The sequence below is a fragment of the Pan troglodytes genome, chromosome 1 (assembly GCF_028858775.2).
Source record: "Pan troglodytes isolate AG18354 chromosome 1, NHGRI_mPanTro3-v2.0_pri, whole genome shotgun sequence".
Classification (NCBI taxonomy): domain Eukaryota; kingdom Metazoa; phylum Chordata; class Mammalia; order Primates; family Hominidae; genus Pan; species Pan troglodytes.
The window spans coordinates 219,936,295-219,962,970 of record NC_072398.2 but is presented as its reverse complement, the minus strand read 5'-3'; the positions used below and the strand labels follow the sequence as shown (position 1 = coordinate 219,962,970).

The 26,676-nt window shown below is 51.6% G+C and overlaps 1 protein-coding gene across 35 annotated transcripts in view; it reads left to right on the top strand.

Annotated features, from left to right (window-relative positions):
- The first annotated feature begins 18,248 nt into the window (after nt 1-18,248).
- TNFRSF8 (TNF receptor superfamily member 8) overlaps nt 18,249-26,676 on the top strand; it is a 79,901-nt gene continuing 71,473 nt past the window's right edge. For 4 of the 35 annotated variants that reach the window (XM_016954214.4, XM_016954212.4, XM_016954210.4 and 1 more), the window contains exon 1: nt 18,249-18,773. In XM_016954214.4, the coding sequence (XP_016809703.1) occupies nt 18,711-18,773 (63 nt within the window). In that variant the 5' untranslated portion in view covers nt 18,249-18,710. Of the gene's footprint in view, nt 19,391-19,540; nt 19,610-19,635; nt 19,947-26,676 lie in introns of those variants that run through there. The other 31 variants (XM_063786069.1, XM_063786030.1, XM_063786065.1 and 28 more) reach the window with 27 other exon arrangements.

Sequence of the window (26,676 nt, the reverse complement as noted above, 5' to 3'; positions counted from 1 at the left end):
GTTAAAACAAGGCCTTTCAGGTGGACCCTAATCCAATACGACTGGTGTCCTTACAAAAAGGGGAAATTTGGCCACAGACCTGTGCACGTACAGAGGAAAGTCCAGGTGAGAACGCAGCGACAACACGGCCACCCATGAGCCAAGGAGAGAGGTCTCGAAAAAACCCAGCCCTGCTGACGCCTCAACCTTCACCTCCAGAAGTGCGAGGAAGCTAATTTCTGTGGCTTAAGCCACCCCATTTGCGGGACTTCATGGCAGCCTGAGCAGACTAACGCGCTCATCATGCCAGAAAATTCCTTGCTGGGCTTGAGGTGGAGTGGGGGGAAGGAAACTCATCCCTGGCCCTCCATCCTGAGATTCCTGAACTCCAAAGCTCCCCTCTGCTTGACCTCAGTGCTCCAAGCTGTAAATGCAGGTTTGTCTTACTGGCCAAAGCAGCCTCTCAAGATGACACGTTGGGGAGATGAGGTCTCCCACAGATGGGAGGGGTGGGCAGCAGGCAGTCCCCCCAACCCTCTGCCCTGGTCACCGACAAGCTGAGACAGCCTCATGGACCTTGGTGTCTGGCCACTCCGGCATCTGATGTATCTTGGGGTTTTATAATCCTGGGGGTTCATCTGTCCTAGGTGTACTAAATTCGGGAGCTCATGGCTTGCAGGCATCACTTATGGTAGTAAGAGGAAGATTTTTCTTTTTATTTTTTTTTTATTTGAGATGGAGTCTTGCTCTGTCATGCAGGCTGGATTGCAGTGGCACGATCTCGGCTCACTGCAGCCGCCACCTCGCAGGCTCAGGTGATTCTTGTGTCTCAGCCTCTCAAGTAGCTGGGATTACAGGCACGTGCCACCACGTCTGGCTAATTTTTATGCTTTTAGTAGAGACGGGATTTCACCATATTGGCCAGGCTGGTCTCAAACTCCTGGCCTCAGGTGATCCACCCACCTCTGCCTCCCAAAGTGCAGGGATTACAGGCGTGAACCACTGTGCCCGGCCAGTAAGAGGAAGATTTAGATAGTGCGTATCATGTGCCATGCACTATTCTTATTTTATTTATTTTATTTTTTGAGATGGAGTCTTGCTCTGTCCCCCAGGCTGGAGTGCAATCGCGCGATCTCGGCTCACTGCAACCTCTGCCTCCTGGGTTCAAGCGATTCTCCTGCCTCAGCATCCTGAGTAGCTGGGACTACAGTCACGTGCCACCACACCTGGCTGATTTTTTGTATTTTTAGTAGAGACGGGGTTTCACGGTATTAGCCAGGATGGTCTTGATTTCCTGACCATGTGATCTGCCCACCTCAGCCTCCCAAAGTGCTGTGATTAGAGGCATGAGCCACTGTGCCCGGCCCCACCATGCACTATTCTAAGAGCTCCATATCTCTTACTCTTCGAGTTCTCAAAACCATCCTGTAAGGTAAGGTTATTATCCCCAGTTTAGAGATGGGGCATTTGAGGCACAGAGAGGTTAACTGACCTGTCTCGGGCCACACAGCTATCAAGGGACCAAGTCAGGATTCGAACTCAGACCACCCTGAACTCCAGAGTCTGTCCTTTTGAGTTGCATCACATGCCCCTTGGTAGACATCTGTGCTGACATTTCTCTCCTCCTCTGCTGGCATTGGGTGGACTCCTATTTTCCTCGGGAGGCAGCTTAGCCAGGAGGAGTGGCAAAGCCTGGATTGGGCTGAGTGAGCCCCTATGTGGCCCCGCACTACATAACCTGACACTGAGCTCTGGGCCTTCCTTCCCTTCCTCCCTGGCTGACAGGGGTTAGAGGTGGGGTCGCTGCCCCACTTGCTGTGAAGTTGGGGGAAGGGGATCATAATGCTTTGCTGATCACACACCCTGGCACACTTGCATACACACACCCCCTTACACAGCCTTGAGCACACACCTACCCACCCACATGCACACACCCACACCCACACACCGTCACACATTTGCACACACAACCTCAAGCACGCAGAACCTCACACACACATCCTTGTGCACACACACCACGTGCATGCGCACATAATCTCAGGGGCACAAGCCCTCGCTGCTCTCACACACTAATACACTTACACACACACACCCTAGACACACTTGTGTGTACACCAGCTCACACACACACCCCACTCTCATACACTTGTGGACACACAGCCTTGAGCCCACAGGTCCCTACTTTTGAGGGCACGAGCCCTCTTGCACGCCCTCACACTCCCTCCCTTACACACACTCCCTCACATGTGTGCACATGCATACACACACGCACACACACACGCACGCACACACACACATGCACACACACACGTGCTGCAGGAAGCCCTGTCATTGTCAGTGTGGCCCCAGAACTTAGTCATTTAATGACCCACTGGGCCGTGTTTCTTTCATGGAAGCCAACACTTGGCTTTTTCTTTACCGAGATCTTCTCACTCAGTTTCTCTCAGTCTCACTTTTCATTTTGACTGGCAAGGAGTTTTTTTCAATCTCTTGTGGTTTTAACAGCACCAGCGGCTACAACTCAAACCTCAAGCATCCAGGGCCACCGCCTGCCTCTCCGATCGGTCTGTTCTGGCTGGGAGAAGCCCAGGGCTTCCCTGCTTGTCAGCCCGGCCGCTTGCCCAGCAGTTTGTGAGATGGAAGGTGGAGAGAAAGAACTGTGGGGGTCAGAAGTGACGTCACCATAGGGGCTGGGGTTGTGGACAGGCCCCCGTCAACCCTCTCCCGTCAACCCTCTCCCGCCACCCCCAGAGCACCAATGCGTCATCTTGGAGTTTCTTTAGTGCTTAGGCAGATGAATTCTGACGTGACAGCTGGGAGCCCCTGCGGGGGAAGTTGGGGTCAACAGCTGATCCCAGAGGCTCCCGGGGGCACTGACACCTGGGAGCCCCAGCTGTGTTGCCCCTTTTCCAGCCATCAAGTTTGGGGGCTCCAAGCTGGCATTTATACCCACTGCCTGCAGCCGTGTGAAGTCTTTCAGACTGAGTTCAAGTCTTGTTTCACCATTGTCAGCAGAGTCACTCAGCAAGGTGCTCTGTCCCCTCCCGTGGAAAAGAGGGTGACCCAGAGGTACGCAGATTGTTAGATAGGTCCTAAGGTTTGAAAAGTCTTAGAGCATTGCCAGGTATGGTGGCTCACACCTGTAATCCCAGCACTTTGGGAGGCTGAGGTGGGCAGATCATTTGAGCCCAGGAGATGGAGACCAGCCTGCCTGGGCAACATAGGAAGACCTCCATCTCTACAGAAAATACAAAAATTAGCCGGGCATGGTGGTGCGTGCCTGTAGTTTCAGCTACTCAGGAGGCTGAGGTGGGAGGATCACTTGAGCCAGGGAAGTTGAGGCTGCAGTGAGCTGAGATCATGTCACCTCACTCCAGCCTGGGCAACAGAGCCAGAAGTTGTCTCAAAAGAGAGAGAGAGAAAAAAAAAAAAAAAAGAAAGAAAGAAAGAAAGGAAAGAAAGAAAAAGACAAAGGAAAAAAAAAAGTCTTAGAACAATTCCTGGGATGAAGCAGATTCTTCCTGCTTAGGAACCTTTCAGATCCAAATCCATGACTCCCCTCTTCCTTCCAAGTTCTCTGGAGTTGAGCCCAGGCACAGAGGACACGGTTATTCGCTGAAACAGTAGGACATGTTGCTTTTTTCTTTTTTCTATGTGACTTTGGACAAGTCGCCTCACAACTCAACTTCATCTCTTTCTAAGCCTCCTTGTGGATATGGGAAATAAATGAACTCATGTGGAGAAGAGCCGTTATGGACTGAACTGTGCCTGCTTCTCCCTGCCAAGTTCATGCCCCCCAAATTCATAGGTTGAAGCCCTAACCCCCAATGAGACAGGGCCTCTTTTTGTTTTTTGTTTTCGTTTTTGTTTTTGTTTTTTTAAGACGAAGTCTTTCTCTGTCATCCAGGCTGGAGTGCAGTGGCATGATCTCGGCTCACTGCAACCTCCGCCTCCCGGGTTCAAGTGATTCTCCTGCCTTGACCTTCCCAGAAGCTGGGATTATAGGCGCGTGCCAACAAGCCCGGCTAATGTTTGTATTTTTAGTAGAGACAGGGTTTCACCATGTTGGTCAGGGTGGTCTCAAACTCCTGACCTTGTGATCCGCCCGCCTCGGCCTCCCAAAGTGTTGGGATTACAGGCATGAGCCACCATGCCTGGCCAAGACAGGGCCTTTAAAAAGGTAATTAAGGTTAAGCGAGGTCCTAAGGGTGGGGCCTTCAGCTAATGGGATTGTCACACTCCTAAGAAGAGAAAAGGACACCAGGGATGCACACACAGAGAAAAGGCCCCTCAAGGACATAGCAAGAAGGTGATATCCTCAAGTCAAGGAGCGAGACCTGAGGAAAAAGCAAACCTGCTGACACCTTACTCTCAGATTCACAGCCTTGAGAATGATAAGAAAATAAATTTCTGGGCTGGGTGCAGTGGCTCACTCCTGTAATCCCAGCACTTTGGGAGGCCAAGGCGGGTGGATCACCTGAGGTCAGAAGTTCGAGACCAGCCTGACCAACGTGGTGAAACCCACGTCTCTACTAAAAATACAAAAATTAGCTGGGTGTGGCAGCAGGTGCCTATAATCCTAGCTACTCGGGAGGGTGAGGCAGGAGAATCACTTGAACCCGGGAGATGGAGGTTACAGTGAGCCGAGACTGTGCCATTGCACTCCAGCCTGGACAACAAGAGCGATACTTGTCTCAAAAAATAAAAATAAAAATAAAAATAAAAATAAATAAATAAATAAATTTCTGGGCTGACTGCGGTGGCACACTCCTGTAATCCCAACACTGGGAGGCTGAGGTGGGTGGATCACCTGAGGTCAGGAGTTTGAGACCAGCCTGGCAACATGGTGAAACCCCCGTCTATACTAAAAATACAAAAATCAGCCAGGTGTGGTGGCACATGCCTGTAATCCTAGCTACTCGGGAGGCTGAGGCAGGATAATTGTTTGAACCCGGGAGACAGAAGCTGCAGTGAGCAAAGATTGTGCCATTGCACTCCAGCCTGGGTGACAAGAGCGAGACGTTGTCTCAAAAGGAAAAAAAAAAGGAAATAAATTTCTGTTGCTTAAGCCCTCCAACGTTTGTTGTTCTGTTATACTCAGCCCTAGTGGACTAATACAGGGGCTCCTATTGCAATGGCTGGTAGGCACCTAGGAGCTGCTGATCAATAGTAGCCGTGATTATTGTTTGCATAGTAAACAGTCTTGGAAGCTGGAGGTAGCATCTCCCACTGGGCTAGCGAGCAAATGTATTTACTTTCCAGGACAGTAAGGACTCCCTCCCGTCCCCTAGGGAGATGGCTATTCCAGGGTGATAAAGACAATGTCTTCTCAGGACAGAGGTTGAATAGGTTTGCCAGCAGCCCCTAATGAGATTGGGGGTCTCCCATGGTGTGTGCTCAGCACCAGCCTGGGCTGGCTCCTTACCCTGCTTGAAGGGATGTTAAGGGCAAGGGCAAGCAATGCAAATTCAGTGCTCATGCTATGTGCAGGGCTGCAGGTAGTAGACCCTCATTTTATTTTTTCTAGACAGGGTCTTGCTGTGTCACCCAGGCTGGAGGGCAGTGGTGCGATCATGGCTCACTACAGCCTCGACCTCCTGGGCTCAGGCCGTCCTCCCACCTCAGTCCCCCGAGTAGCTGGGACTACAGGAGTATGCCACCACACCCGGCTAATTTTTTTTTTTTTTTGTAGAGATGAGGAGTCTCACTTTGTTGCCCAGGATGGGCAGCTCCTGGGCTCAAGGGATCTGCCCACCTTGGCCTCCCAAATTGCTGGGATTATAGGCATGAGCCACCCTGCCCGGCCAGTAGTAAACCCTTTAAATCTAGCTGGGCTCATTGTCTCCTTAGCATCTGAATCTATGAGAATGTGGCAAGCCGAACTAATTGCTTGAAAAATTATTATTATTATTATTATTTTGAGACTGAATCTCTCTCTATTGCCCAGGCCGGAGTGCAGTGGCACAATCTCGGCTCACTGCAACCTCTGCCTCCCAGGTTCAAGCAATTCTCCTGCCTCGGCCTCCTGATTAGCTGGGAATACAGGTGCCCACCACCACACCCAGCTAATTTTTTTATATTTTTATTAGAAACGGCGTTTCACCATGTTGGCCAGGCTGGTTTCAAACTCCTGACCTTAAGTAATCCGCCCGCCTCAGCCTCCCAAAGTGCTAGGATTACAGGGGTAAGCCACCGTGCCCAGCCTATTATTATTTTTAATTTGAGATGGTTATATTCTTTTTTTTTTTTGAGATGGAGTCTCGCTCTGCAGTGGCGCAATCTCAGCTCACTGCAACCTCTGCCTCCTGGGTTCAAGCGATTCTCCTGCCTCAGCCTCCCGATTAGCTGGGATTACAGGCACCCACCACCACTCCCAGCTAATTTTTTTTTTTTGCATTTTTAGTAGAGACGGGGGTTTCACCATGTTGGCAAGGCTGGTCTCGAACTCCTGACCTTAAGTGATCAGCCCGCCTCGGCCTCCCAAAGTGCTGGGATTACAGGTGTGAACCACTGTGCCCGGCCTGCTCTATTTATTAATTCAATAAATATTTATTATGCCAAGCCCTGGTAATAAAGCATTGAGAAACTAGCATTGAGAAACTCCCTGCCCTCAGGGAGCTTGCCTTCTCAAGTCCAGAGCCTCCAGGGGGCTGCGTGAACCAGGTGCAAATACAGTGAGGCTTTGTGCTCCGGCATCTGAGGCCCAGGAGACCTGGGGGCCTGGAGGGAAAATGGTGGCCTCATTTGTCCTGTGGCCGGGCCCTGACTAGATGGCCACAAATTTAGAATAGATCCCTGTCTTTGTGGTATTATAGCTGGGTATCCTGGAGCTTCCTGTGCCAAGCATTTAGCATCTCAGATCTTTGCATAACTCTGTGAAGTCAGTGCCATTGTTATTTCCATTTGATGGATAAGAAAGGCAAGGCCCAGGGTGGTTAACCAGCTGGCTCCAAGTTGCTCAGCTGTGGCTGCAGTAAGAGGTGGGATTTGAACCCAGCTTTCTCTGACTTTACCAAATGCCTTTTTCCCCCAACACCTGGATACCTCTAATTACATTTTATTAATACAGCTTTTTTTTTTTTTTTTTAAACAGAGTCTCACTCTGTCACCCAGCCTGGAGTGCAGTGGTGCAATCCTAGCTCACTGCAGCCTCGATTTCCTGGGTTTAAGCAATTCTCCCGCCTCAGCCTCCCAGGCAGCTGGGACCGCAGGTGAGCACTGTATTAGTCCTACATACCTGGCTAATTAATACTAGGATTTTAAAAAAAAAGTTTGAAGCAACGATCACATAAAAAATGTTTTCTGTGTGCTGCTTATTTTGACCTGGGTTCTGAGGAAGGCGATGGGACCAGCTGCCACAAGGCGAAGCTGCCTTGCCACCTGGGGCCTTGCAGGGTTGAGCCCCCAGCACAGGGGCCCTGGTAGTTGAGCTCTGCCTGACCTGGTCATTCTGAAATCAGGGGCCCCTCCCAGGAAGGCTGCGGGCCCAGGAGAGCAGCGAGGCAGGCTCAGAATTGGGGCTTGAGATGACTCATCTGTGGCTATTTATTACCCGTCTCCATTTCTCGGTCTGATTGGGCTGCTCATGGCCAAGCCTCCCTCCCTGTTGGTGCTGAGTAAGCAGCCTGGACCCGTCCTGCCCCTCTGGCCTCATCTGGAGCTCTCTCCTTTCCCTGTCAGTAACCCTCGGGCCCCCCTGGGGCCACTGAAAGTTCCCCCAGCCACCCTCAGCGAGCCCTTCCCAGCAGTCCCACTCTTGCTGTTCTCACCCCTTTCTCCCCAGCCTGCTCCTTCTTTCAGGTCTCAGCTTGAGCCTCACCTCTGCCAGGAAGCCCTCACTGACCACTGCATCCACCCCACCACAGTCTGGGTAGGTGGCCGCTGACAGGTGCTCCTAAAGCCCCTGCCCTCCCTCAGTAGTCCCTCCTCACCCCAGCTGAAGGCAACGTCACTCTTCCAGTTTCCCAGGCCAAACCTTTGCCTCATTCTCGCACACATCCAATCCTTCAGTAAATCCCATCCCCAAAGTTCACCCCTCATCCGGCCCCTTCCCTCTCCCACAGCTCCCTCCTGGCCCCAGCCTCCACCCCCTCCACCCTGGATGCTTCAGTTGCCCCTGCCTGCTCTCCCCTCTCTCGTCCTCCCCCTCTTTTCCTGGGCCATCTATTTCCCACGCAGCAGCCGGAGTGACCCGGACAACCCAAGTCAGGCCATGCCCCTCCCTGATCCAAACTCCTAGTGGCTCCCATCTCTCTGAGGGCAAAAGCCTTGTTCACTGATGAACCCCAGCACCTATCCTGGGGCCTGGTACCCATATGCCTGTAGAAGTGTTTGTTTAAATGAATATTAATCCATGGCGTTGCCTCTTAAGCAGGGATGTGTTCCTTTCATCCGAGTGTTCTTGCTACTATAGGCACATTAGACACTGCAGCAAGAGCAGGTCTCATAGGAGTGGTCCTGGCAGAGCCCCAGGTCTTGCTGGGCACCAGGTCTGCTTGACAGACCACACAGGCCTGGATGGTCAAGTGCTGGTCCCTGGAATACAAGGAAGGGACCCCAGGGGTCAGTGTCTACCCATATCCGTAGATGCTATCAACAGGTTCTTTTTTTTTTTCTTTTTCTTTTTTTTTAGAGTCAGGGCCAGGCTGACTGTTATTCAGGCTGGAGTGCAGTGGCATAATCATGGCTCACTACAGCCTTGAACTCCTGGGCTCAAGCAATCTTCCCGCCTCAGCCTCCTGAGTAGCTTGGACCGCAGGTGTGCGCCATGACACCCGGCCGCCACCAATACGTTCTTTCCTTGGCTCAGTTCAATGACCTCTGCAGAGCTGGAAGGCCTGGCTCAGAAAGAACCCTGGCGCCTGTGCAGTGTCAGTCCAAGCCAAGGCAGTGGCTGCTGTTTCCACTGCCAAGCATGAGAGTGGGATGCCAGCCAGTGGCCGGACTCAGGCCCCAAGGAAACACAAGGTGGGCTGCTGCTTTGGGGACGTTGTTTGGAGTCACTTGAAATGCAAGAGTGACCCCCAGAACACACAGGCCCCCCAGGAGGTGGATGTGGGGTAGACAGCACAGGCCATTTCTTGCTAAGCATTTATTTCCACACTATCTCCTTGGACAGATAACAGGATTGTTTTCAGGTAATAGGTAGATAATCTGGCCGGGCACTGGGGATGATGGATGCTGAGTCTGGGAGGCAAGTGTGTGCTCACACAGATGTGTACGTGTGTGTGCATGTGTGTGTGCCTATGTGTACGTGTGTGTGCATGTGTGTGTGCATATGTGTACGTGTGTGTGTGCAGCACTGAAACAGGCCGCTGACCGCTCCCAAAGCCCTGATGTTCCATCAGCCTCTGCAGTCACAGCCAAGCAGACCCTTGAGACCCCTGCCATCTGCCTCCCTTGCCAGACTCTGAAAGCTTGGGGTCAAGGCTTTGCTCCCCTGGTGACAGGCCTGGAAAAGGAAAATGATAGCAAGCAGCAAATGCACACAATAAAGCCGGGCGAGGGCAGAGGGGCCGGGTGGGGGCTCAGGAGGCTGGGGCCTGGGGGCTGTCCCTGCACTGACTGGCTGCGGGACTTTGGCTTCAGGGTCGGTATAACTGGGGTAGGGGAGCGGTTGCTGGATGTGGCGACCCCCACCTCAGCTCTCACACTCTGGCCAGTGTCTGATGCAAACCAGAACCCAGTGAAATCACCATGAGTCGATGGGGGTTATGGATGGTAACTGATGGGTTTTTCTCAGGCCAGATCACAGTTCCAGCCTTCAGGGGGAGGTCCCCATGAGTCTCCAGATCTAGCTGAGGCTTGAGTTGTGGCCACGCCTTAGTTTCTCCACATTGCCAGGGTTTTGTGTCTGGTGAGCCCCAGGCCAGACTGGGCCTTCAGGCCTCCTGCCTCCTGTTTGGAGGGAGGGATGATTCTGGGAATGGGGCAGACCCACTCCCAGCCACATGGAGGGAATGACCAGGGAGATTCCAGAGGGATTTTCTGAATGAATGCCATATGCTGATGGGCAGCTCCTGCTAGGAACAGGGTCCCTGCTGGCACTTTCTGCAGGCACGCACGGCATGGATGATGGCGCAGATGGGCTGGCAGCATGGCTGTGTTCCGGGTTTCACTTTCAGAGCAGTACCTGCCCTTCTCAGCCTTGCTTGGTGTTCTTGGAACACCCCCAGACCAGCCCCAGAAGGTGGGTCTGACGTCCGCCATGTCTGCTAGGACCCCTGTCCTTGGTCATTCAAGTCATTCAATAAAGATTCATGAAGCCAAGCCCTGCTTATGTCAGTGGACCAGACAGACACAATCCCTGCCCCCCAGGCTTGGGTCCTGGCGGGGAAAGTTAGCAATGAGCAAATAAACGATGCCACACTGTGGTACGTCCCTGATGAACAGGGCGATGTGGCAGAGGGGTGGTCAGGGAAAGCCTCTCTGAGGAGGTTCATCTGAGCCAACACCTGAAGATGAGCAGGGGCTGCGGTTTTAAAATGTGTGTGTGTTAATAGCTTCATTGAGGTATAATAGACACACAGTAATCTTGACCAACTTAAAGTATACCATTTTGTAAGTGTTGGCATGTATATACATCCTTCTCCACAACCAAGATGACCACTATATCTGTCACTCCAGAAGTTTTCTCAGAGGGACAACACTTTGCAGAGCTGGGGGAACAAGGTTTCAGGCGGAGGGACCAGCGAGCACAAAGGCCCTGGGGCAGGGACAAGCTTGGTGGCATCAGGAGAGAAAGGAGTCCACTAGGGAGTGTGACGGGGTGGCCGGTGCCCCACCTGGGGCCTTCTCAGCCAAGGTGCTGAGCTCAGGTCTGAATCTAAGTGCTTCCACAACACCCTCTCGCCACACTGGGCCATCAGAATGCCAGGGCCTGCCCTCCACCAAGGCTCTTCTGAGAAACCAGCCCCTGCGACATCTGCCAGGGACTTAGCAAGGGGTTTCTCCAGGAATGATTTACATTTTAACTGGGACCTTCAATTCCTTGACCCAAGGGAGTGACTAGTGATGGAGCTTCAAGACCTGGATGGACCCTTGATCAGTTTCTTCCTCGGGGCTCTATGTTCTCAGCCTTCATGGGATCGGGTGTGCTGGTTTCTTGAAAATTCTGAGTTGCAAGTCATTATTTGAAGACAGGGGTGCCTGTGGCCCCTTCCAATCCTCCAGCGCTGGTCCTGGGCTGGGAGGCTCTTCCTGCCTGATTGTCAGAGACTCGGCCCATGTGGAGGAGACAGGGAGGGTAGGTAACGGGAAACACAAGGCCAATCCCCTTAGAGCAAACTCCCTTACAACAGATGGCTCTGGGGGAGCACAGAGCAGGTCCCAGGCACCAAGAAATGTGGGCTGTCCTTTGGCCATCAGGACGACAGGATTTGGGGATGCAAGTTTTAGCAACTGCGACCACCAGGGCAGAGGCTCACTCTAGACTCACAAACCTGGGTTTGAATCTGGAACTTACTGGATGGCTTAGGCCAATTTCTTCTCTGAGCATCCGTTTTCCCATGGATTTTTTTTTTTTTTTTTTTTTTTTTTTTGACAGGGTCTGGCTCTATCACCCAGCCTGGAGTACAGTGGTGCAATCGCGTCTCACTGCAGCCTTGACTTCTAGGGCTCAAGCAGTCCTCCTTTCTCAGCCTACCAAGTAGCTGGGATTACAGTAAGTACCATCACACTTGGCTAATTTTTGCATTTTTAGTAGAGATGGGGTTTTGCTATCTTGCTCAGGCGGGTCTCAAACTCCTGGGCTCAAGCAATCTGCCCATCTTGGCTTCCCGAAGTGCTGAGATTACAGATGTGAGCCACCGCGCACAGCTTCCCTTGGACTTTTACTCTCAGACCTCCCTGCACGGACGCACCCATGGGTGCGCTCTCCTCGCCTGCACCTCCGATGAAGCTGCTGCCACCATCGGTTGGTTCCATTTCCTTCTTGCACTCAGTGTCTCTGGTTCCATGATTAATATTGGACTAGGCTTGGTTTCCTGAGAGTCTAAATGACTCACCTCCAACTCACCTCCATTTACAACGGCCCTGCTGAGCAAGAAGGTCTGAGGAAGACGGGGACTCCTCGATGGGGACTCTCAGCCCACGGGGTCATCCCCACCAGGCTGTGGGCCTTGGCCAAGTCTCTTTCCCTCTCTGGTCTCAGCTTCCTTCTTTGTGTCTCTGGGGGATGGAAGGAAATATTGGAAATCGGAAAGCCCAGCTGCTAGGCCCAGGAGTTCATGAGGGTTCACAGCCATGAGGCCAAGGTTAGGTGAAAGGTGCCTGAGCTGGGAGGCTGGCTGCCACTAAGGGAAGGGCTTGGGGGATGGGGGCCCCCTCCAGAGGCTCCAACTGAGAGAGCATGGCCTTCCCATGGTGCTAGTCACTTCAACCTGTTTAATCCTCACCAGCCCTTTGCAGTAGATCTTATCATTTTCACATTATAGATGAAGAAACGGAGGCTCAGAGAGGGTGAGCAACTTGCCCGATTTACACAGCTAGTAAATGGCAGAGATAGCATTTGACCAGGGCTGTCTGGTTCTAGGACCTCTGGCAGCCAGAGGAACAGAGCTGTAAATGCTCTGCAGGAGCCGCCAGGCCCAGAGGGATCCAGGCCTCCCCTCTTCCCCACCGGGGCCTTGCAACAAAAGGACTTCTAAGCAGATCATTGACCCTAGCCCCCCCATTTTACAGATGAGGGCACTGAGGACCCCCAAGAGAAAGTCATGCAGCTAAATGCCAACCTGGGCCACACTGGGGCTCCTGACTTTCCATCTAGTCTTTCCACACCTATCAAGCTGGAGCCAAGACTGAGCCCAAATCTGGTGCCAGAGGTTGGGGGAAGTGTCCCCACAGAGACTGTGTGACCAGCAGGCTGGCCCATGGAGGTGTAGGAAGTGGTCACCCACCTGACATCACCTGAGGGGCCAGGAAAGGCCCCAGACCCCCAAGGTTCCCTCCTGTGGGCCTGCCCTGCATGAGTCACCCCTTGGCTGGAACAGTGGATGTCATGATAGCATGTTTCTCAGAAAGGGGAACCCCCAGCCATGAGCATTTTAGCTGTGCTCTGGAATGGGAGGTCTGGGGCCATAGCAGGGGCCTGGATAGGCAGTGGGAGGGGGCAAAGGGAAGTAGAGCCCTTTCCATGTCTTTCTTGCATTTCCAAGAGCTTTCTATGTCCATATTTTATTCAAGGCCCATTACAACCTTCAGAGGGCAGCCCCGTCATGCCTCAACACACATCTGGCAGAAGGGGAAACTGATGCTCCCAGTGTTCCCCAGCCCCTGGTATTCATGCCCTTGTGCAGTCCGCTCCCACACTGGGGAGAGCCAGCCTGTATAACCAACAGAATACTGTGGAAATGACAAAATGTGACTTCTGAAGCTAGTTCATAAAAAGCATTGTGACTTCTGTCTTGCTCACTTGGGGTCACTTGCTCTGGAGGAAGCCAGCGCCATGTTGTGGGGACACTCAAGCAGCCCCATGGGACTGAAGCCTCCTACCCACAGCCGTGGGAGTGGCTAATCCTGGAAGCAGATGCTCCAGCCCCACTCATGCCTTCAGATGACTGCCGCCCTGGCCCACATCTTGATGGCAATCCCTGAGCCAGCATCACCCTGTCAAGTCTCTCCCAAATTGCTGACTCACAGAAACAGCGCAATATAATGTTTATTGTTTTCAGCCACTAGGTTTTGAGGCACATAGCAATAGATAATAATATATTCAGAGAGGAGAAATGACTTCCCAAAGTCACATGGCCAGACCAGGACTTATACATCAGTGCTCTTTCTCCTGGGGAAAGCAAGGGTGAGAGAGGCCTGGGGAGGGAAAAGAAGGCAGCTGAGGCTTCAGAGTCAGACAGGGTTGGAGTAAAATCCTAGCCCTGCCACCCTCATGCTGTGTGACCTCAGGCAAGTGACTTAACTACTCTGAGCCTCAGTTCATTTATAAAGTGGGGATAGCAATACTGACTTGAAATCTTGATGCCAGGATTAAATGTCTGACCAAGGGCCTGGTACACAGCAGGAGCTCAATGAATGACACTGTTAATGTTACTATGCAGAATCTTTAAGAGCATCCCCGAGGGCCTCACAGCCTTCCCTCCGGCCCATGGGAAGGCGCACAACAACCCTAGTTCTGGAGAGCCAGTGCCCCTTTGCTTAGTTTCCAACCAGGCTTGGTCTAGGGGTGTCATGCTTGTGGGTGTGCATTGCTGGGGTTCACCCAGGCAGCTGAGAACCCCTAATGTTGGTGCCTCAAAAGGGCAGGGAGATCTGGGGATGTGAGTTGGAGGGAGCCTGACATGGGTCCTGCCGATTAGGACTGGTGGAGGCCAAGGGTGACCCAGAGAAGCCTAATGGAGAGTCCTACTGCTACCAAGGCTCCCAAGAAAGTTGCTCAGAAAAGGTGCACCTGCGGCTGGGCGCGGTGGCTCTCGCCTGTAATCCCAGCACTTTGGGAGACCAAGGCATGCAGATCACTTGAGGTCAGGAGTTCAAGACCAGTATGGCCAACATGGTGAAACCCTGTCTCTACTAAAAATACAAAAATCAGCTGAGTGCAGTGATGCGCGCCTGTAATCCCAGCTACTCGGGAGGCTAAGCATGAGAATCGCTTGAACCTGGGGAGGGGGAGGTTGTAGTGAGCCGAGATTGCACCACTGCTCTCCAGCCTGGGCAACAGAGTGAGACTCCATCTCAAAAAAAGAAAGAAAGAAAGAAAGAAAAGGTGCACCTGGACCTATTGAAGAAGAAAGGCCCCAGCCTCCCCTCTCTGATTTCCAGCCTCCTACCTGCCAGCTGCTGCCTGGGCCAGAAAGAACCCTTTATCTGCTAAGGGTATTTTGGGGCCATTTGGGACTCGGGTTCCCAGCTGTTGGAGGAAGTCCCTGAATTTCCTGAACCAAGTTGGGACCTTGTGTCTTGCTCAGCATCACTTTGGGGACACAGATTCCCAATTCCCCTTGGATGGCTTCCTACTGCATTCATCTTCCTCACCTTTCCTCCAAGAAGCCCGCCGAGCTGAGACTGTGTGAGCAAGCGCTCCTCGCTCCCCAGTCTCCTGTAGCCCCGTGGGCTTGGCTTCCTTCCACAGCTTGCTCTGGAGGGCCCCACGACCCCACAACAAGGACTGCTGCTGTGCCTTGCACAGAGCCTAGGGACTTCCCCTTCTACTCTTCAAAGCACTTTCATACCACCTGAAACCTGCCGAGGGCACCCGGGGGCTCTGTCCGCTGCCTGCTCTTAAGAGTCCCATGAATGGCTGTTTTCCTTGGTTGCTACCAGCCCATCTCCCCCTGGGATCCAGCTGGCTCCCTGGCCACAAAATGTGCCTTCCCTCCACTTAAGCCACGTGTCAGCTACTTTCCTGGGCGCCCTGGGGGAATTCTGGTTCTCAGGAGTACACAGTTTCCTGGGGCAGAGGGATACATGAACCAGTCATTATGGTTATGACACTATGAGATCAGATCTAGAATTGCGGCACAAAAAATGACAGAAACCACTTTTTGACTGGGAAGAGGGCTGGGGGACAGGAGACACTGCCAGGAAAGCAACAAGGAGGAGGTGGCATTGGAACAGGTTAGGAAGATGATCAGGAGTCTGTGTGCGTCCCAGGTGGAGGCCAGCGTGGGCAAAGGCTGGCAGGGGTGAGAAGGCTGCACATTTGGCTGGAGTATAGGTCCAGGAGAAGTAAAAAGGCACAAGGGAGGAGTCAGCCCCTGCCAGGCTGTGAGCAGACTTGTGCACCCTTGCATTTGGGTGACTCTGACCCAGGGGAGCCACTGCAGGGGTTCCTTTCCTGCAGAATGGGCATAAAAGTAGGACCTTGTTCGTGGGGTTTTCATGAGGATACAAGAAACCAACGCCTGAAAACTCTTAGCACAAAATAAGCACTCAAAGGTAGCTGTTATTGTTATCATTAAATGAATAATATAATTTTCTACGTGGTGCAGGTACTCTGCCAAAACACACACCATACTTCCGCAAGGGTTCTCTACAGGGGAGTGTCTTGGTGAGATGTGTGTGCTAGAAAGGTCTCTTTGGAAATCCATGGAGGGAAGGATATGAGGGAGAGACAAGTTTCCACAACATCTACAGATTTATCCTTTTTAATGGATGTGCAATATTCCATTAAATGGATGTACCACAATTTCCTTAATCATTTCTTGTTGTGAATCTCAGAGTATTTCAAAAATTTATAAATAATATATAAGGAAATGTTACTCTATAGTTTTCTTTTTTCTTTTTCTAGTTTTCCAGTTAAATTATTTCCTTAGTTTTTCTTCACTGAGGTGAAATTACTGAGCCACTCACAAGTAGTACACATTTTTTTTTTTTTTTTGGCTTTTGCTAAGAATTGCCATACTGCTTTCTGAAAAGGGTTGTAACATTTACCAGCAGAGTATGAATGAGTATTCTGGTCTCACCACAACTTTGGGGTTGGATTTACCAAAATTGTTTTTATAAAGCAAAAAAAAAAAAAAAAAAAAAATGATGATTGAATAGATCTAAAAGGTTATCAAAGGTTGCTTGAATTTGCATTTCTTCAATTACTAAAAAGGTTAAACTTATAAAACTTGTAATTGATTTTTATTTGTATTTCTCCTTGTGCAAGCTATTTTGATGCTGTTGTTCATTTATTTATTCAAAACACCAGCACTTCTCTCTCTCTCTTTTTTAATTAAGCAAAAAATAGAGATGGGGTTTTGCTACGTTACCCGGGCTGGTCTCAAACTGGGCTCAAGTGATCCTCCAACCTCGGCCTCCCAAAGTGTTGGGATTACAGATATGAGCCATGTCACCCAGCTGCCAGCTTTTCTACTTTTGTAGTAGAAAGCTCTGGACTGGGAAGCAGGTGTCTTGCGTTCCTCCTGTCCCTGTCTGGTTCTGTCATTATCACAGGCAGGTCACTTCCATAATTGCTTACCTCATTGTTTAACATAGTCCCAGCTCAAACAGCCTAAGATACTGGGCCTGGTACATCCAGAGGAGAGTCTGGAAGTGGGTCTCTTGGGAAGGGGCATGATGGAGCAGTTTTCCCAAGTGGAGTCCAGCAGCCCCAGGAGGGTTGAGCATGGAGTGGTCAGTTGTGGAGACCTTGCTGGGAAGTTCCTGGTGGGAGGTTATCACTCCTACCCTATAGGGCCTTCACCTGATGGAGGCCTGGTACCTCGCAGGACAGATCAAGGTAGACACAGAAGCCAGAGTATCCTTAGGCCATTCTGGGCTCAGGGAAAATAACTGGCCCACCCTTAATTAGAGCACCTAGGACTGCCTGCCTATTTCTGAGCCTTGGCTTTCACATCTGAAAACCAAACAAAATCAGTCAAAAGAACCCTTGACCTGTGGCCCACCCAGCAGATGCTCAACACAGACACATGGAATGTGGAATAAAAGGAGCAAAGAGAAAACCCAGGGGATGGGGAAGCACTGGAAGGGAAAATCATTCACCAGCAAATGAGAACATAGTACGAGGAGGCTTGAATCATTTCTGTTAGGTGAGAGTGCCAGCCGCCTCCTCCAAGAAGAAAACTCTAAAGGGTCAGGCCTCAGGGAAATAAAATGATCTATACCATCCATCAGTTTCTCCAACATTCAGTCCATCCATCTACCAATCCACCCACCCATTTACCCACTCACCTGCTGCTCATCCATCCATCCATCCATCCACCTATGCATCCATCCATCCATCCATCTATGCATCCATCCATCCACCCATCCACCCACCCATTTACCCACTCACCTGCTGCTCATCCATCCATCCATCCATCCACTTATGCATCCATCCATCCATCCATCCATCCATCCACCCACCTATGCATCCATCCATCCATCCATCCATCCATCTATCCATCCATCCATCCACTTATGCATCCATCCATCCATCCATCCATCCATCCATCCATCCACCCACCTATGCATCCATCCATCCATCCATCCATCCATCCATCCATCCATCCATCCACTTATGCATCCATCCATCCATCCATCCATCCATCCATCCACCCACCTATGCATCCATCCATCCATCCATCCATCCATCCACCAATTTATCATCCACTCACTGATTCATTTTACAGCAAATGCTTATGAATGGGGATGGGTGGGTGATGGTTGCTTTTTCTGCAGTCTCCCTAGGCCAGTTGTCCCTTCCAAAGAATCTCAAGGGCATGGGAGAAGGTCCTGGCTGATCGTGTCAGGGACAGGAAACTACTCACATTTCACCGTTTCTTGGGGCAGGAGTGGAGGTGGGGGCATTGGAACCCCCTTGGGGCCTCCTAATATCCTGTGAGTCCCCACCCCCAGGGCCAGAAGCTGCCTGCCTCCGCTCCCCGCAGCCCAGGTGCGGCGGGCAGCACACTCCCTAGAGCCAGGACCACTAGTTCCGTCAAATCCGGGGCGGGCCATTCAAACAGCTAAGGGAGGCGTCTCCTAGTGTGCCTTTTCCTGAGTCATCTCTGCACGTGTTTGCCCCCTTTTTTCTTCGCTGCTTGTAGCTAAGTGTTCCTGGAACCAATTTGATACGGGAGAACTAAGGCTGAAACCTCGGAGGAACAACCACTTTTGAAGTGACTTCGCGGCGTGCGTTGGGTGCGGACTAGGTGGCCGCGGCGGGAGTGTGCTGGAGCCTGAAGTCCACGCGCGCGGCTGAGAACCGCCGGGACCGCACGTGGGCGCCGCGCGCTTCCCCCGCTTCCCAGGTGGGCGCGGGCCGCCAGGCCACCTCCCGTCCGGCCCCGGGGATGCGCGTCCTCCTCGCCGCGCTGGGACTGCTGTTCCTGGGGGCGCTACGAGCCTTCCCACAGGTAAGCGGGTGACGGGCGCCTGGGGAGGTGCCGGCGGTCCAGAGCCCGGACAGTGTGGGGTGCGTGGGACTCAAGGGAGGACACTCCTCACCCCGTTCCCTGCCCAGCTGGAGTGAGGGGGCGCGGGTGACAAGCAGGAACACCGGAATATGCTAGCACCCACAGGTGGGAGGCTGGCTGAAGGGCTAGTGGGGGGGGGCGCCTCCTTCTCACCCCGCGATGGCTGGGACTGATTCATTCATTCAGTGTGAATTGGACTGAGAGCACTGCCATACGCGGGAGGCGCTCTTTAGCCCGCCTACCTGCGGGCCCGTCGGGGTCCTGGGCAGATCAGGTGAGGCCGTGGGAGTAGTGGGCAGGCCAGATGGGGCCTCCCTTAGCCATGGGAGGTTGGTCGTCCGCGCTCTACCCTGTTGTGTGCGCGGTCCCCTGTTTGCCCCCTTTCTAAGCTGGCCACTGGCTGGAGGGTCAAGGAAAGGAGGGAGAGTTGGCTGTGGGTGAGAGTGGGGTGAGGGTGCAGGACCACCGGGATTAGCTTCCCCAATCCGCGTCCGGCAAAGCAACGCTGTGGATTGAATTCGCTGGAGCACGTGGTGGGCATTTGCCCCTGGAAGAAGGTCAGTGGTGGGGCTGAAGTCTATGGTGGGTTGCCTCAGAATTGAGTTTGGGGACTGCTTTAGGAAAACTGAGTACTTACCAGTGGCCAGCGCCAAATTAATCACTGTGGGGAGAATGCAAAGTAACCAGGCGTGTTTCACGGAGCCCAGGGGCTGCTGGAGAGAGAGGCCCTCAGCTGACCCAGGACCCCGGTGGACCCCTGCATAGAACCATAGTAGGTGCGAGTGGATGCCTGCTGAATGATACAGAGGGAAAGGAAGGAGCAGGCTGTTAGTCCAGCGGTGGGTCACGGTGGGGGAGAGGGAAGACCCAGTTCCCCTTTAATCCTACAGGAAGAGAGGACTCCATGCTATGGATCAATTCTAGTCATCTGAACCTTAGGCAGTGGGAGGAGAGTGGCAGAGTGGGCTTTAGGCAGGAGGGAGGAACTATGCCCTCTTCCATCTCCAACGGGCAATGTGAGGTATTCCCCCTTTCCCCCCAAGAGGGCAGAGGGGACAAAGCCCTGGCTAGAGACACCCTGTCCCAGCTCTGCAAGCCCTCACCTGGGGGAAGGTAAGAGTTTGGGGTGCCAAGGTCTTGGGGAGATGAAGGGAAGGAAGGGATGTGAGAGGTGCTTGGGGGGCTTTGCTGGTTTGGTTTGGCAGCTGAAGCTCATGTGCTTCCTTTCTGTAGAGTGAAGCCCCCTCCACTTTTTTTATATTAGAGACAGGGTCTCACTCTGTTGTCCAGGCTGGAGTGCGATCATAACTCACTGCAGCCTGAACTCTCATACCAAACCTTTTTTTTTTTTTTTTTTTTTTTGAGACTGAGTCTCACTCTCGTTGCCCATGCTGGAGTGCAATGCTCGATCTCGGCTCACTGCAACCTCTGCCTCCCGGATTCAAGTGATTCTCCTGCCTCAGCCTCCCAGGTAGCTGGGATTACAGGCATGTGCCACCACACCCGGCCAATTTTTGTATTTTTAGTAAAGATGAGGTTTCACCATGTTGGTCAGTCTGGTCTCGAACTCCTGACCTCAAGTGATCCTTCCGTCTCGGCCTCCCAAAGTGCTAGGGTTATAGGCATGAGCCACCACACCCAGCCTCCCATACCCTTTTTAAAATAAAAATACTATATATTTAATTGCACAAGGAATATATAAATATATTCTCAAAGCAAAACTATAAACGCTACAGATAAAGCCAAGTCTTTTGACACCGCCTCATCCTGATCCCTTCAAAGATGTAACCACCATAATTGATTTGGTGTGTTTCCTTTGCAGACCTTTATAAATGCATGTCCATATTTATATTGTTTTAATAGACATATATAGAGTTTTCCATATACTATACCCTACGGTACATATGGTTCTTCATTTGGCTTTATAATGTCTATGAGGCATCTTGGTGAGCTTTCCATGCTGAAACTTACAGATCCTCTGCCTATCTTTTAAAATGCTATGTGATCTTTTGCCAAATGGGATGTTTCATAGTTTATTTATGTCCTGGATGGATGGGTGCTAAGGTTGCCACCATTGTTCTTTCTTTCTTTCTTTGTTCGCTACTACAGTGCACAGCCCTATATGGATGCTTTTGGAAATAAATGTCTGTGATTCTTTCCTAGACAAGAGACTGAGAAGAGAATACTGAGGTTGCAGGGCGAAAATGCATTCAAATTAAAAGACACCACCGAACTGCCTTCCAGGGTGGCTGGACAATTTACCCTCCCGCTAGCAGTGCAAGAGAGTAGTAACTTTCCCACATCCTAACCGACATTCGATCTTATCAGCATTTTAATTTTTCTCAATGTGATTAGTGAAAAGGGTTATATCCTTGTTGCCTTAATTCGCATTTCTCACCTACCAGGGAAGCTGAGCATCTCTCTGGGCTCAGGCACTAGGTCATTTCTTGGCAGGAGTCAGGGAGTCTTTGGGGAAGGGACTACCTGCCCAACACAGTACTCCTTTTTGCCCCTCAAGCCTTCTCCCACTTCTGTTTTTTCCAGTAAAGGTTCGGGAAGCTCGTTATTTAAAAAAAAAAATCCCAAATTAGGGCTTGAATTTCCTTGAGTTTAAAAATTTTTTTTTTTTTTTGAGATGAAGTCTCCCTCAGCTGCCCAGGCTGGAGTGCAGTGGCACGATCTTGGCTCACTGCAACCACCCTCTCCCGGGTTCAAGTGATTCTACCGTCTCAGCCTCCCTAGTAGCTTGGATTACAGGCACTTGCCATCATGCCTGGCTAATTTTTGTATTTTAGTAGAGATGGGGTTTCATAATGTTGGCCGGGCTGGTCTTGAACTCCTGACTTCAGGAGATCCATCTGCCTCGGCATCCCAAAGTGCTGGGATTACAGGCGTGAGCCACCGCCCCCGGCCTAAATTTTTTTTTATTTTTTGGGACAGTCTCACTTTGTCTCCCAGGCTGGAGTGCAGTGGCGCAATCTCAGCTCACTGCAACCTCTGCCTCCTGGGTTCAAGTGATTCTCCTGCCTCAGCCTCCTGAATAGCTGGGATTATAGGCACCTGCCACCACACCCAGCTAATTTTTGTATTTTTAGTAGAGATGGGGTTTCGTCATGTTGGTCAGGCTGGTCTCGAGCTCCTGGCCTCAAGTGATCCTCCCACCTCGGCATCCCAAAGTGCTGGGATTACAGGCGTGAGCCACCGTGCCCATCCTGAAGTTCTTTTTTCATCTCTATTTGATTTTTTCCCAAGATGCCATCATTTTTCGCCTGGTATTCTGAGGCAGGAATGCTTTCTTGCTAGCTGGCACCATCTGAGAGTTGGCCTCTGATGCTTCATATCACTGTCTTGTCCAATTGTGTTTTTTTGTAATATGACCCAGGATTAACTGGTGCATATCTGCAGAGAAAAATGTATTCCCCCATAGCTCCATCCTTTCCATCCAGGCACCATGTGGTGGGGTTGCGGGGCGGGGGAAGCCCCAGCCTTCCTGTGAACTCTGTAGACTTAGAAATTCCCCAACATCATGTTCCTTGCCAGTGCTAAGGCTAAACAAGCCTTCCTCCCACATCCATGTACCCCCAATTCCAGCCAGATGTAAGCATCTTTGCTCTGGGTTAGTGTGCAGGCTGGGACCAGGAAGGTTCTCATGAAAGTATCTTAGCTGGGGCCGGGCGCTGTGGCTCACACCTGTAATCCCAGCACTTTGGGAGGCCAAGACAGGCAGATTACTTGAGGCCAGGAGTTCAAGACCAGCCTGGTCAACATGGTGAGACCCTGTCTCTACTAAAAATACAAAAATTAGCTGGGCATGGTGGCAGGCGCCTGTAATCCCAGCTACTCAGGAGGCTGAGGCAGGAGAATCGCTTGAAACCAGAAGGCGGAGGTTGCAGTGAGCCAGCACTCCCGCCTGGGTGGCAGTGAGACTGTATTTAAAAAAAAAAAAAAGAGGAATTTTAGCTGGGGTGATAGAAAAGCTCTATGTGTGACTCCTCCATCTAGCAATTTAACTTTAAAAGCTTAGCTAGTTACTCCATACAGTGGAGTGCTAATCATGGAATTTCAGGGAGTGGCAAGAGGGCAGGAGAGATTTTCTGGTTTTGTTTTGCAAAGGGGACATTTCCAGGGCTGCTCAAATCCTGCAGGGAGGCAAGGATGGCGGGGGGGCGGACCTGGAGAGGAGGGGACCCTGAAGGAGTGGAAGGAGGGTCTGGCTTGTCTTAAAGCCATCCCTTCCCAGGGCGGCACTAGTGCTCTGGGGTCAGGGAGTCGTGTTACTCAGCTTGAGAGCAGTGAGTGCCGGAAGGAGGGGCGTTTACTGTAAGTTTCTGCTTCTGCTCCCACTCATATCTGACTTAGACTTGTTTCTTGAGCAGATTGTGATTCATTCTAAGGTTTTTATACTCCCTCATCACCCTTCTTCACATCAGGACAATCATCAGAAGGAAAATGGGGCTGAAGGATGACTGTGTCTGGCCCGGGGGAGTCCTGGAGGCTTGAGGGTCCTTGGCAATGACGGTAGATCAGCCCAGCCTGGGCCAGCTTGTCCAGCCGGTGCACTGACCCTGGGTGTGGCCCATCTGGGATCACAGTCCTCATTTCACAGACAAGGATTCAGTGCAGAGGCCCAGAGGTAGGGGAGAGTCTTGCCTACAGTTCCAGGACTGGTCGGGGTAGAGCCCACCACAGACTAGACACGCAGAATGTCAAAAAAAGGCAGCTCTTGGCCATACCAGTTCTCCACTTCTCTCTCTCCCCTCCCAGGTCCACCCAGGGGATACTGGGGTGGGGGTGGGGGACCTTCTTCCGGTATCTATGGTTGAAAACCACTGGGCATTCTCGTGGCCTTGCTGGTGGGGAGGGACTTTTTATACATGGCTCAGTCTAGTTACTCCCTGAATGCCTAAGTCTTTTGGTGACATGCAAGTATTCATGCATGCATGCATCCAGCAGATCTGAAATGAGCAGCTGTTCTGGGTCAGGCATGGCTCCAGGGACTTGCATTCAGCCTCTGCCTGTATGCCCCCCGTGACAGGATGCTTGCTCCTTGCTGAGGCAGCTCACACCATCCTGGGTTAGCTTTGGCATTTAGATGATCTTCATGATATGCTGAAATCTAGTTTCTTTTTCTTTCTTTTTTTTTTTTTTTTGAGATGGAGTCTCTCTCTGTCACCCAGGCTGGAGTGTAGTGGTGCGATCTCGGCTCACTGCAACCTCCACCTCCCGGGTTCAAGCAATTCTCCTGCCTCAGCCTCCCAAGTAGCTGGGACTACAGGTGCATGCCACCATGCCTGGTTAATTTTTTGTATTTTTAGTAGAGATGGGGTTTCACCATGCTGGCCAGGCTAGTCTCTTAACTCCTGACCTCGTGATCCACCTGCCTCGGCCTTTCAAAGTGCTGGGATTACAGGCATGAGCCACTGCACCTGGCCTTTTTTTTTTTTTTTTTTTTGAGATGGAGTTTCGCTCTTGTTGCCCAGGCTGGAGTGCAATGGCGCTGTCTTGGCTCACTGCAACCTCCATTTCCCAGGTTCAAGTGATTCTCCTGCCTCAGCCTCCCAAGTAGCTGGGATTACAGGTGCGTGCCACCACGCCTGGCTAATTTTTGTATTTTTATTAGAGACGGGATTTCACCATGTTAGCCAGGCTGGTCTCAAACTCCTGACCTCAGACAAGCCCCCCCCGCCTCAGCCTCCCAAAGTGCTGGGAACACAGGGGTGAGCCACCACGCCTGGCCTGAAATCTAGTTTTGAAAATGAGTCACCTCCCTGTTCTTCAGAAGTGCCTCTGGCGATGTGACGACTGTGACTTTGGGTCCCCGGAGTCTCTCAGCCAGTCACACACCTGTCCTCCAACATTTATTCCTCACGTAGCGTGAGCTCAAGGCTCCTCATCTGCCTGTTCTCTTCAATTCATTCATTCCATGAACACTTATTGAGCACCTTCTGCATGCCAGGAAGCACTCCGGGTGCTGCGAGTTCATCCATGCACCGCATAGCCAGGTCTCTGCCCCACGGAACTGACATTCCACAGGGGTGACAGTCAACAGACTGCTGCTAGTTGCAATGAGAGGATTAGAATCCTGTAGTGTGAGAGAGACGGGCGGCTCCCTAAGATGGGGAAAACAGGACTTGCAGACGGTAACATACACACGGAATGAAAAGAGGGAGGCAGCCAGTGGGAGATTAGCAGAAAAGCATCCAGGCCCAGGGGGTAAAAGCCCCAAGAGGCTAGAGGAACAGGAAGGAGGCCGGGGTGGCTGGAGGGAAGTGAGTGAAGAGGGGTGGTTAGGAGAAGGTGGCAGGAAAGGTGGTAGATCGTGCAGACCTTTGTGAACTGTGGTGAGGTTTTTGGCAGGGGAGCAATACTGCATGATATATTTAAAGTTCCTTCTGTCTGCTGTGGGGGCTGGGGGGTTGGGGGGAGCAGGCAGGATGGGAGCAGGAAGCCAGGTCATTGCATTGATCCAGGGGAGGGGTGAGCAGAGGTGGGAATGTGCTTTTTCTTCTTTTCTTTTCTTTTTTTTTTTTGAGACAGAGTCTTGCTCTGTTGCCCAGGCTGGAGTGCAGTGGTGTGATCTCGGCTCACTGCAAGCTTCGCCTCCCAGGTTCAAGCCATTCTCTCGCCTTAGCCTCCCGAGTAGCTGGGACTACAGGCGCCCGCCACCACGCCTGGCTAATTTTGTTTTTGTATTTTTAGTAGAGACAGGGTTTCACCGTGTTAGCCAGGATGGTCTGATCTCCTGACCTCGTGATCTGCCCACCTATGTAGAGACAGGGTCTCACTATGTTGCCCAGTTTGGTCTCAAACTCCCAGGGCTCAGGTGATCCTCCTGCCTGCGCCTCCTATTGCTGGGATTACAGGCATGAGCCACTGTGCCCAGCTGGAATGTGCTTTCAAGCTAGAATCAACAGGACCTGTGGATGGGTCCGGTGGGAGCGCAGAGGGCAGGAGGGAAATCAGGGATCCTGTCCGTATTTGGGAGCTCAGAATCTGGCTGCATGGAGGTGTCATTTTGGGATGTGGGAAAAAACAAGCAAAGGATAGAACAGGTGTTTTGGAGAAAAGTTCTATTTTGCCCATGCTCAAGTACAAGTGGGGGTTGGGTGTTGAAATGTGGAGCTCTCTACAGAGTTCAAGCTGCTGATATGAATCTCTGGGTACCAGAGTCAACTGTAGAAGTCCTGGTGCCACCTGGGCCAAAGACCACTCCCCAGTAGACTCACCTTACTTCTATTAACCAAGCCCAAGACCCCCTTTTTTTGGCCCCCACATTATCCTGTTCATTCGTTCCAACCCAAGCCTAGGCTCTTTTATTCAGCCTGGTTACAGTATATGCTAGTTTTCTTTTGCTGCTATAGCAAATTAGCACACATTTGGTGGCTTAGAACAACATGAAGGTATTGTCTTATAGCCCTGGTGGTCAAAAGTCTATGACAAGTCTGTAATCCCAGCACTTTGGAAGGCTGAGGTGGGCAGATACTTGGGGCCAGGAGTTTGAGACCAGCCTGGCCAACATGGCGAAACCCTGTCTCTGCTAAAAATACAAAAATTAGCCAGGTGTGGCGGTGTGTGCCTGTAGTCCCAGCTACTTGCGAGGTTGAAGCACGAGAATTGCTTGAACCTGGGAGGCAGAGGTTGCATCGAGCTGAGATCGCAGCACTGCACTCCAGCCTGGGTGACAGAGCAAGATTCTGTCTCAAAAAAAGAAAAAAGTCTATGATAAGGCAGCAGAGCTATTTTTCTTCTGGATATGCTGTAGCAAAATGTTTCCTTGCTTTTTTCCAGTTTCTAGAAGCTGCCTGCGTTCCTTGGTCCCTGGCCCTGCATCACTCTGAACTCT